General features: G+C 43.4%; 2 protein-coding genes across 2 annotated transcripts; one reads left to right on the plus strand and one right to left on the minus strand.

The window, feature by feature from the left end:
• Positions 1-1,257, plus strand: cldn33b (claudin 33b). Its single transcript, XM_085775381.1, has one exon. It carries the CDS (start codon positions 222-224, stop codon positions 879-881), a length of 660 nt encoding a protein of 219 aa, XP_085631507.1. The 5' UTR covers positions 1-221; the 3' UTR covers positions 882-1,257.
• Positions 1,258-7,951: 6,694 nt separating this feature from the next.
• cldn34a (claudin 34a) lies at positions 7,952-8,752 on the minus strand. The gene has a single exon (XM_085773445.1). The coding sequence runs from the start codon at positions 8,682-8,684 to the stop codon at positions 7,953-7,955; it is 732 nt and encodes a 243-aa protein (XP_085629571.1). The 5' UTR covers positions 8,685-8,752; the 3' UTR covers position 7,952.
• Between the last annotated feature and the right edge of the window lie 3,717 nt (positions 8,753-12,469).

The raw sequence follows: 12,469 nt of genomic DNA on the forward strand, positions 1-12,469 counted from the left end.
CCTCCCTGCAAACAGAGGATGTGTGCTCCTCCGAGTGGGAACTGTTTGCCAAAGGGAGCTCCGAGTCCAGAGACCAAGCAGTCAGGTCTAATTATCAGGTGTTGTGAGCAGCGTCTGTCCTGACTGCACGTCAGCAGGCCTCTCCAGAGAAGAACTCTTGTGGCTCTGTCGAGCGTGGAGGCCAGAGAGAGAGAGAGAGAGGGAGAGAGGGAGAGAGAGAGATGGACTCGTGTGCCTCTGCTTTGGAGCTGCTGGGGATGCTGGTCTACGTGGGAGCGTGGCTGTGCGCTTTGACCACCACCATCCTGCCACAGTGGCTGACCATGTCCACGGCGCTGCTGCCTGTGGAGAGCTACGAGCTGGGCCTGTGGGAGACCTGCGTGGTCCAGGACGTCGGGGGGATGGAGTGCAGGGCTTACGACAGCCTGCTGGGCCTCTCCCCCGACCTCAAGCTGGCTCGCATCCTCATGTGTGCGTCCCTCGCTGTGGGCATGCTGGGAATTCTGGTAGCTATACCCGGACTGGACCTGGTCAACAGCTGTAAGGACCACGGAGGGTACAGAGCCAAGAGGACTTTAACCGTCACGGGGGGGCTGCTGGGGATGGTCTCCGGAGTGCTGTGTCTGGTCCCCGTGTCCTACATGGCCCATTTGGCCGTGATACATTTCTTTGATGACAAAGTACCAGACGTGGTGCCCAGGTGGGAGTTTGGAGATGCTCTGTTCTGCGGCTGGGCGGGAGGATTCCTCCTCATAGTGGCCGGGATGCTCCTGGTCTCCTCCTGCCTGTGCTTCCAGGTGGAGCCTCAGCCCGCGCTGCAGAGGAGATACCAGGCCATGAGCACGGACGTTAACTTCAGGAAGCGCTCAGAGTACGTTTAAGGGATGGATGGTGACAGATTAACCTGCGTAGAGACTGACAGCACAACACAATCAACTGTAGAGCTGCACTTCAAACTGCTTTAAAACAATGATGTCGACATCTGGTTTTATATCAGATACAAATTACTGTATATAGGTTCAATCGTCAAAGGTTTTGTAAAACAGTGACACCTTGTTTCAGCCATTTTCACCTGCACAACCAAACATTCAATTTCAGGACCACCTGCTGTGACAAATTAAAATCGATATTTTTGTAAAGATGTGTTTTATAAGATGCTTTATACTCTGAATCATGCCAGTACCAACAAAAGAAAACTGAAACAGTGTCATAATAGAGTCTTGTTTAGGTTTAAAATGCTGTGATTGTAAATTATTGTCGAAAAACATAGAGAAAGTAAGAGAATGTGCTGCAAAGTGCTGCACATTCAGATGATTCACATAAAGACTTCTGTTGAAATTCTATTGAAAAATTGTCTTTTTTTAATTAGTGTGAATGCTGAAATGCAGCCTCCTTCTTACATGTTCTACTTTTTAATCTTATCTCACTTGTTGCTTCAGCTATGTTACTGCTGGTTCATCAGTTTTCCTTCCTGTCAGGTTAGCTGCAGATTTCAACTCTCCAACTGTTAAATTGAAACATGCAGGATTTCTGCATTTTCTTCTACCTTTTTAATATTTCTACTGCTTTTCGCCCTTTAAAAGTTATTAATCTCTTAGCCTACAAGTTATATGTTTCGGCTTTAGCGTCATCCTTTTTCAACATTGCTTCAGCAGTTTCTTCAGCTAATTCAGCATTGCTTTAGCAATGGCGTTCAGCTGCTTTCAGCATTCACACCATTTCCATTCTTGGAAATGCCTTTTATAGTTTAACAATGTCATTTCCTCTTCTATAGCATCCAGAATGATATGTTGACAAACTCTCATGTCAGATGTGGAGATGTGGCTGCTCTTTTGCTCTTTCATCCGCCACTTCCCCATCAGTCTCATAAACCCAGGGCCTATTTTTGGTCCAGACAACAAGCTGAACAGGGGAATAGGAGAACAGGAGGTGGGGTGGTGGTTGGGGGGGGGGGGGGGGGACTGAAAACAGCAGCCTCGGTTCATCAGGTGTGTTTGCGACGGTGGAAACGCAGCTTGAGACTAATTCCATCAGATTTCCTGGTCACTCGCTGAGCTAAGCTGTGTTTAATGAATGCTCTAATGGGCAGCGTGCACTGTGAAGAATGCAGAACAGGTTGCCCTCGCCGCTCCCGCTTTGACATAATTACACAAATTTGCCAAGGTCAGAGGGCGCCGCTGTCTGTATCGTCTGCTACAGTGACATGAACGTGTTGTTGCACGAACGGAGGACGATTCATAAAACTAATGATGGCCCTTTTTTTCATGGAGTCAGCTTTTATAAATGAAGTTAATGAGAGATAATGATGTTGTCACAGAAGCATATGGGTTTCCCAAGGCTTCACTTTGTGAGCAGTGGTCTTGTCAGGGCTCTGGCTCCCTCCCTCCCTCTCTGTGACGCCACACAGGCTGCAGGGAGGGTCCCATGTCTCCCAGTCAGACTCGCCATCAGCAGGGGGAGGCAGCAAAAACAACCCAGGAGATGTTCTCCTTGATTATTGTAAGCTGTGTGGCAGCCAAAAGGAAGTGGCATGTCTTTTTCTCAGCGGGAATTACATCTAAATGTATCCGACTACAAACAAACAAGCTGGGCTCTGAGGGGTGATAAGTAAACTGTCTTTGAAAACGGAAACATGACCCTCTGCTCTGAGGGTTCAGATGGAGATGGAGATTATCCAACGCTGGGTTCAAACTCTGATAAGATATCCTCAGAGCAGCGGGGTGGGATCGGCTTTTCTCTGCTCAGCAAAGATGCTCCAGCACGATAATGTTCCTGCACCTTGAAGATGTGACCTTATCTGTTTAGATAGATGGATCATTATCACTCAGAAGATACTAGATTTTACAGCTAAATCTCAAGCTGCAAGATCAACCTGCTTTACAGAAACTGTCCAAAGTGCCTGGTGGAGGAGGAAGTCTTGCTGTACTTTTCTTTAGGCTGAATCCTTAACATTTCAGTTCTGGTTGATTTGATGACATCTGTTAGTACTAGTGGTAATGTCTCAGTAATTCAAGTCAGAAACAGTAGGTAAGTTCAGAAACCTGCATAATTTGAGCTCTTCACTGTTACAGATAAAGATACTGATGCAAATGTATTCACCTTTTTAAACCCAGAGGATCCACTTGTCCTGCTTACATCATCATCAGTGGACAGTCCACAGCTCCATCACTGGAGTCAGAGAACACAAGATTTGACCTAATGCACGGCAGTATTTGATTTTGAAAATACTCAATGCTCAGTATTCAAAAGTACATTGAATACATTTACTTTTATTTATTGGAGAAGATGTAGAGTAAAAGCTGCTTACTGTAAGTTGACAGAAATGGCCATAAATGTTTCTAAATCTTTAACACTGACTTCAGGTGAGATCTTGGTCTCTGGTGAAGAATCATCTGCCTCATCTTTATCTAATGGAGCACCGGCTATTCTCCTTTACTGGAAACAACATGTGGTCAAAAAGAAAATTGATTTCATCAAACATCCTTCAAAGAAAGGTCAAAAGTCATGAGTTCCCACCAAAACCAAAGTCAGGTAAAGTACTTTGTTACTGACCACTTCTCTACGTTATTACATAAATGTGCATAAAAATGATGTGCACATCACTGAATCGGAATAGAGGAAAGTAATGTTTTATCAAAGTAAAGTAAAATTACTTAAACTTATAGTCCAAAGTTTAGTCCAGTTGTTCCAAACACGGGTCTAAGGATCAGGATCTGAGTTGCTGTGAGATGACTGCAGTAGGAGAGCAGGAGAAACTACTGTATTTTTTCTTTCTTTTGTTTTTTTTTTACTGTTTTGGAATAATTGTACATTTTGAGCTTGAAACAGTTCAATGTTAATGAAGCACATAGCTACACACACACACACACACACACACACACACACACACACACACACATTACTCTTCAGTGTGTAGGTTAATGAAGCCTCCAGCCTCCAGCCTCCCTCCTTCCAGCTCTACACCTCCAGATTTTTCTCATATTCCAACATTTGGCCTTCAGGCTTGAAGGATGGGAGGCTCTGCTCCCTCTGGAGACACACCAGGTTTTGTTCAATTCTTTTCTCATGAAATTTTGTCTGAACAGTTTGCAACTCATATTGCATTTGCAAACACCTATTGTGTTTTCAACTCTATATCTATAAAGATTCAAAGGTATAACATCTGCCTCTGAGGTGGAACTGAAATGTAGACACACAGGTAAGGTACCTCACAGCTGTGTAGTTATTGTCCACCACTGTACTTAAAGGAGAATTCCAGTCATTTTTGACCCCTAAATCGTTGTCCTGATGGTCACCCAGTGTTGGGGGGAGCAAAAAACGCGACTAAAATTGATGCAGGCAAACCGGAGTTACACCATGGCTACCCGGCGCTAGGGATAGCGACAACGCTAAAGTATGGGGGCAATTTTTTCAACCACAACAAACACTCAAATGACTGACTCGATTCCTTATGACACACCACCACTGAACTCATATAGTGTAGAGTAGAAACAGTATAAACTTTGTGTTTTTGCATGTAGTCACTCACCTCAGACAGCCGAACTCTGAAACATCCTGGAAAGACATTACTATCCGATCGCAGAGCGCCTTCTCTCCCCGCCACAGAAACAAACACTTTTTCCTTGTTGTGATGATTTCTGTAAAAAAATAAACGGTCGAGCAGTGCAGTGGTAATGTCCCAAATATCTCAGACCGTTTATTTTTGTAAATTCTGTATTTTTGAATTCTCTTTTATAGCAGAAGTAAGCGATCCGGTCGTTTTGGCTAACTTCCCGTCAGCGGATGGAGTTAGCAGTCCCCGCCCTCGTCCCTACGTCACCACATGCACGCACATCCCTTGGCTGCACACACAGAGAGGACCGCCCCTTTATGCCGTTCTCCCTCCTCATTGGATAAAGGTTGTAGGATACAAGGAAAGTTTTCTCCTCAGCTTACAGCAGAGCAGAGTGACTGACAGACCTGTGTTTCGGACCAAACACTCTATAGAAGTGATTGCTGTCGGAAGATAGAACTATTTAAGACTTATATTAACACAAATATTCCACTTACTTCTGCTTTAATGTGGATTTTCTACCATTTCTTTTCTGAAAGAAAACATGTTAAGGAGGAAAAATAGCCCAAAATCTCAAAATTGATCAGTGTATGAAAAAACTGTGTTTTTGCCTGTAGTGTCTCGCCTTAAAGATAACAGTGATCTGATTTTACTGCATCTCTAAAGACAATAGAGCACATGACATGTTACTGCTCATCTGCCTTGAGTTTCATCACCAGCCATTCTCCATAGACTTTGGTCAACCACAAATAAACCTGCCGTCACCTCTGGGAACTGGGGGTAGATAGTGTATTTATAGTAGTAAAACTCTTGGATATGACACATCTGAAGCGTTTTTAATTGTAGTGATTGCCTTGACTCTTTTCTCACAGTCTTTTTTATCAGTGTTCCTCCATTTGACATTACAGTTGATAGAGTAGATGACTTAGCATAACAGATTAGATAAAACATAACCGGCTCAGGGTATTATGTCGGGTTTATCTGCAGAGGGGAATGTCCAAGAGAGAGGAGGGAGGGTGGTGAAGACCGACCGACACGAAGGCCTAGACATGGAATCGGAGAAATATTTCCTCCAAATCTCTTATCTACAGGAATGTTTTCGGGTAATATTTAGTCAGATTTAATTAAATTAATATCAGTGGATCCCATGTTACAGATTACTGGCACCAGGAGGTTGTTTTTTTTCTGTCTGCCTGTGGCGGTGCACCTCAGCAGCCTCCTGACGCAGGTCTGCCATTCATCCACTTCTGGACTTGTGTTTTTGACAGAGAGCTGTGCTCAGATGAAGAGAGGCTTTTGTTCCTATGGCAGCCAGCCGCCCCCAGAGAGGTGCAGCGGGCCACTGGGCCACAGTGTGTGTGTGTGTGTGTGTGTGTGTGTGTGCGTGTTGGAGAGTGTGTGCGTCTTCCCTGGCAACAATCACCCTCTCCATACTCACATGCCTGCTCTCGTCAGCCTCCTACCCAGGTCACATGAGCGGGGCCCCCAGTCAACCTGACCTGCTCAGATCCCTCTTCACATGGGGCCCATTAGAAGCCCACACCTTGGCATGTCATGTTACCTCCCACGGCCTGTGTGGCGATAATGCTGATCAGTCATTACAGGAAACTTCTGGCTGCTCAACATTCAGCTTCTGCTGAAGAGATAAAGTTTATTATAACATCTGCAGATATGGATCTGAACCCTGGAGCTTCACTGCAGCACAACTCAGCTCACTTCACCTGAGCTGCATGAATGCTGCACACCACTGAAGCTGCCATCATCATCATCATCATCATCATCATCATCATCATCATCATCATAGCCTGGGCTGAGCACATGGTGGTTCTCTGGTTGTCCTTCATTTGAATTTTAGGATGACAAGAAATATTTCACCATACTGTAACTCACAAATTATGAAACAATTTGATTTAAATGTTCACAAGGATAGAATTATGTAATGATGATATTTTTATATCCAAAAGGTCAAAGGTCAATTCCACTTTGATATCACAACGTTCTACAAAAAACAACTCAGACATTTCTTCAGTGACTGTGGACCAGTGGCAAGTACTCCAGCCATTTGTCAGAAACATGATTTTATTGATCAAAAATATTTCTGACTGTATTGAGACGTACATCTAATAAAACAGGTCAAAATGACCCAACCACAACAGGAAGTTTAAAGGGTTAGTTCAACATTTTGAACAGGCAAGAAACGACCTCCTCACAGGGAACTGACTGTAGACACTGCAGTTACACCATGAGGCCTCCGCACCATGACACAGGGCATCTTGGCAATGGGATAGTTCAACATTTTGGCAAATTGGCCCATCGCCATAATCACTATCGTTTTAGGAGTAGGTTTGTTACCTTTAATTGTTGGTGCAAGCTATTTTTAGAACGGCAGAGCAGAGCCGTGAGCTGCTCAGAGCTACGCTATGGAGGCTCATGGGATGGGAAAATTCATCAATACACAATCCAACAACTCCAAAACGCTCTCGTGGACATGTTGTGACCTGCACATTCACCACGTTATGAGATAATAATGGAACGTTTGGATTGTGTATTTGATGACTTTGATGAGGAAAACCAAGAAATCTCATGAGCCTCCGTAGCGTAGCTCTGAGCAGCTCACAGCTCTGCTCCGCCGTTCTAAAAATAGCTTGCACCAACAATTAAAGGTAATGAACCTACTCCCAAGACTATAGCGATTATGGCGATGGGCCAATTTTATTTCATTAACCTGTGTTTACTTGTAACGTGTTAGTATTAACATGTTAGGACTAGCAAGTATTAACAGTGCTCACAAACTGAATGACTACTGAATACAGTACCGGTATGATGTACATCACATATCACAACCAATGTTGTAGTACTCGAGACCGGTCTTAAGACCACATTTTCAAGGTCCTATAGTCTTATCTCAGTCAAACTGGACTCTGGATTTTTTCTCAAGACCAGTCAAGACCACAGCTGCAGTGAAACTTTGTTTCAATTAAACAGATTTCTTATAAAATTATCTTTCCTTTTTAGCTGAGGGATAATGTAAATATCAAGCCACATGATTATGAGTGCTGGTGAATACAGTAATGGTCTCTTGGTCTCGCATTGGTTTGGTTTCGGTCTCGGACTTGGTCTCGCCCCCCATTGGTCTTGGTCTTGACTCGGTCTCGACACCTCAAAGTCTTGGTCTTGACTTGGTCTTTGTCTTGACTTGGTCTCGGGTTAGGTAGTCTTGACCACGACACTAGTAACTATAGTATGATTCATTCACTCACAATGAACCATTCTTATAGGCTAACTGAACCAGTCTTGTTCTTTCAATGAGAATAACTACAACCATATTACTCTGTGCTGTACTTTGATGTTAAAAAGAATCTCTGTGGGATGTGGTTTTCCTCAGGTCCAGGTTTCTCCATCACGAGACCTCCCCAGTGTGGAACACAGGATTATCTATTCCCTGGTTTTCAGAGCTCTGTGTCACGTTCATCGCTGTGCGGGGGCCTTGGAGCGGGCCCCCGGGGGCCTCTGGCTTCAGACTGTGCCAGGCGTAGCGGTACGAGAGGAAGAGCAGGCCGCTTATGAGCATGAGGATGGAGGCGAAGAGCCCCACGCCGATGGCCGAGCCGACCTGCTGCCTGAGAGGAGCCGCAGGGAGGTGGAACTCGGGGGGGAAGTCTATGGTGCCGTTGTTGAGCACCGAGTTCATGTTCCACACCAGCGGCACCAAGGAGGAGGTCCCCGTGAGCAGGTACAGGCTCCCGGCCAGTCTGAAGAGCAGCCTGATGCTGCTGCGATCCTCCACAGAGAAGTAGGCCATCCTCATGGCCAAGGCGCCGCTGATGTTCCCCGCCAGGCCGCAGAACACCGCCAGCACCATCAGCACCTGAGCCACGGGGATCTCCACGGGAACGAAGGAGTCAGAGACGGCGATGCTCCGACAGTTCTCAATCTGTGGAAGGACGTGGCTGTAGAAACAGGCCTTCCAGATGCCCACCCAGGCCACGCCCGAGGTCACCACCGACACGTCGTCCACCTGCCACAGGCGCCACTCGTTGAGGCCGGCCGTGGCCAGGGTGAAGATCCACGCCAGGAAGCCCGCGATCAGGCCCAGGAACTGCCTGTGAGCTGTGTTGGCCAGGTAGATCATCCTGTCCGGTGTGGCTGCTACTCCCACAGACTGACCTCTGACTCACACATCTCTGAGCTCAGGCTGCCTCTGGCTCACCTGCTGGAAACACACACACACACACACACACACACACACACACACACACACACACACACACACACACACACACACACACACACACAGCTGTAAACATTCATATTCTGGTCATGTTTTTTTATATTTAAACGAACAAATTCTGTTTCCTGATCATAATTCAGGATTCAAGATTCAAATTTTTTATTGTCAAGACATACAGAGGAATTTCCAGTAGTTCAAGTCAAATAGCCCCAACCAAGTAGGCTACTGAGTGTTATGTGGACTTACTTTTGGTAACATTTTGTACACACTATTAAAGCAAGTTAATAAGTAAGTAAGCGGAATATTTGTGTTGATATAAGTCTTAAATAGTTAGGAGTCTGTCAGTCACTCTGCTCTGCTGTAAGCAGAGGAGAAAACTTCTTGTATACTTCCTTGTATCCTACAACCTTTATCCAATGAGGAGAGAGAACGGCATGAAGGGCTGTGTGTGCAGCCAAGGGATGCGCGTGAACGTGGTGACGTAGGGACGAGGGTGGGGACTGGGGACTGCTAACTCCATCTGCTGACAAGAAGTCAGCCAAAACGACTGGATCGCTTAAGCATTCAATACTGAATTCATCATTTATAAGACATGAATACTCATTAGTAGGTAGTTTATAAACACAGTTTAAAATGTTTTACTCATCATTGATAAGCACTTTATAAACTACATAATGACTATTCAAGTATACAGTAAGTGAAGGATTCAGTATTTATAGGCTAATGCTTAACTAATGCTTAATATTATGTAGTTACTATAAAGTGTTACCATACATTTCAGAAGGCCAACATTTCTATATTAAAAATGCTTCTTTTTTTTAATTGGTCTTTTGTAATATTCAAATGTTTTGAGATACTGAATTTTAGGTCTTCATTAAATAATATCATAATAATCATTACAATTAAAGGAAATAAATAAATAAACACATTAAATGTTTCATTCTGTGTGTAATGGGTCTACATAATGTACTAGTTTCCCTTTTTGAATTAAATTACTGATATAAAACATGTTTTCCATGATATTCTAATTTATTGAGATGCATCTGTATTATAGATATAAATTAAATGCTGTAGAAAACTAAATATAATATATAAAATCACCTATGTACATCAGTGGCTGTAGTGCAAAAGTATAGTGGGAGGTCATACATTAAGTCAGCAGTGGCTCTTAGGGCCTTGGTTATTGGGACCAAGGGTGTTTCTAAACACTCTGGGGGCAACAAATACATTATTCTACTGCTAATGGGAGAGATTAACATTGGTGTTGGTATCACTGATTTATTCTATGGTATGCTAAGCATATAATAATATTGTGCATACTATGTGTGTACAGCTATTGGCAACATCATGTTGCATTGATATGGACCAATATCAGCCATCTTAGGGGGGCCCCCTTTCACCTCTAGGGGCCCTAGGCAATTACCTGGGTTGCCTGCCCTGTTGCAACACCCCTGTCTGGGACACACCTCAAAACGAACCTTTACAGGGTTGGTTCACTCAAGTGACCACCACACTTTTTCCAATATACCCTCTCACCTCCAGAGATAAACAGCTGTATAGATAATGTAATCAGCTCATGTCTGGAGACATTATGGCCCTGGAGGGAAGGTTTTAATAAGAACTGCAGCACTACCTTCCCACTGGACTAGTCCCTATGGAAACCACTGAGCTCCACGGAGATGATTCTGATTCTGAGGTGTGTTTGATGAAGCAGGTGGGGGGAATTAGTGAATGACATGTAGATCTTTGGCATTTCATTGCTCCATGTTCTTATATCACTGTACTGGTTTAAAACAGAGAGTAGGGGCAGGGCCAGTAAGAAGTAAGGCATTTTGGAACAAGAATCTAACTTTTGTTATCAGTTCACAGACAGGTATATTTCAATTTCAATATTGTTAACTGTCCCACTCATACAACCACACAAATCTCCATTCTGTAAAAACCAGTGTTGGGGAGACTTAAACTAGTTGAACTACATACAGTAGCTTAAATACAATTTGCTGTAACTTGCTGGTAGTTAAACTACATTCATATTTTGTGCTGCGTCAAGTATTTCAACTACTTTTTGGGCCATCTTTTGTAGTTTAACTACTAAATTTACAAACTACAATTTTGGCCAATAACATGAACCGGAACCGGCTGACTTTGAGCTGCTCATGTGTCGTGTCAACAAACAATTCTGCCCTGGCGTCTTGTGCTAGTGCCCAAGTGTTAGAGCCTCTAAAGTTCCTGTCATGGTTTTAAACATTGTTTTTAAAGACACGCTGATCTAGAATATGTCGACCTCTTTGTATTTTGTATTACATTTTTTGTTGACATTTCTGATTTACAAGTCGGTATTGGGGTAGGATTTTCATTTTCTCTTTACATTACCCAACATGTCTTTGTTGACCAAAAACTTCAGGTTTGTTTTCTTTAAAAAAATAAAACTGAGTTGAGAGACATATTTCTGCTGGCATGTGAATTTTTTAGAGGCTATTATATTTTGTTTCATATACACCACATGTTGATGTATTTAGCGCTATGCGAGTTAAATGAGTAGAATGTAGTTTCACAAACTACATTTCTCCGTGGGTAGTACTAATGTAGTTTGTTCTAACTACTGCCAGGCTGAACTACATGTAGTTTTACAAGCTACGCTGGCAAAGTAGCTTCCCCAACACTGGTAAAAACAGGGATTGGTACCATAAAACATTTTGTAAGACAGATTACTCTTCAAACCCGTCCTGAACTGAGGCATTTCAAATACCACATCCATGTAGACACAATATAACTGTCACTTATGACAAACAAATGCTTAATCTCTTGATCTCAGACATGTGACACATTGCAGGAAAAATACATCAGTGTGTGTAGCTTCACTGCTCCCTCTCATTGGCTCTGCTCTCTGGACTCTACCGACAGGTGAACTCTGCCTCTCTTCATAAAGATATTCCCTCGTGGTGTTTTGAGGATGGGGGGGGGTGCTGAACACGTTACTCCATTAAACCATCAAGCCGATGAGTGATTACTCTGTCACTCTGCACGATTCCAAGGTTTTTCCTCTAATGTATCACCAGATGTAAACATGCTACAGAACCAGTGAGCAGCAACACACCACATGAGGCCTGTTAACACTATCAGTCAGCACAGTTCATTTTACACTGGATTTTATTATTATTTCATTAATAGCTAAATTAAAATAAAATAGTTAAATAGATTTTGACCATAGAAGAAGGATTTAGACTATAAGAAACACCATCAAATTGTGATGATGTGTTCAAATTAAAGCTTCTGTCCTGTTAGTGTCTCCTGAACCATCCAGGGTATAATCAGTCTGTGATGAGGAAAAAGCAATAGCCTACAAACAGTAACAGTATATTTTAGATTCATTTGTGGAATTAGACGACACCTCCTGTGTGTAGATGAAGCTTATTTTCCAGTAAGTGCAGATACAATCTGTTCACACACTCCTGGAGTTAATGATTATCCATTTAAATCATTGCAGGTTATGAAGTGGAATCAAACAACTCTCTCTTCCATGCCGCCCTCTCACTCACCTCCATGTGTCTCAGACTCAGATTTAGTTGTTTTCTTCAAACACCGGCTCCTTTCTGCAGACGCTACAATTATCACAGCAGTGTAAGTGTCCACATGGTGCTCCGCTACGTGAGAGGAAAACCGTAATCCTAGTCTTGTCCGAGGAT

This window comes from Trachurus japonicus, chromosome 4 (genome assembly GCF_045865225.1).
Source record: "Trachurus japonicus isolate A0001 chromosome 4, Traja_1.0".
NCBI classification, from domain to species: domain Eukaryota; kingdom Metazoa; phylum Chordata; class Actinopteri; order Carangiformes; family Carangidae; genus Trachurus; species Trachurus japonicus.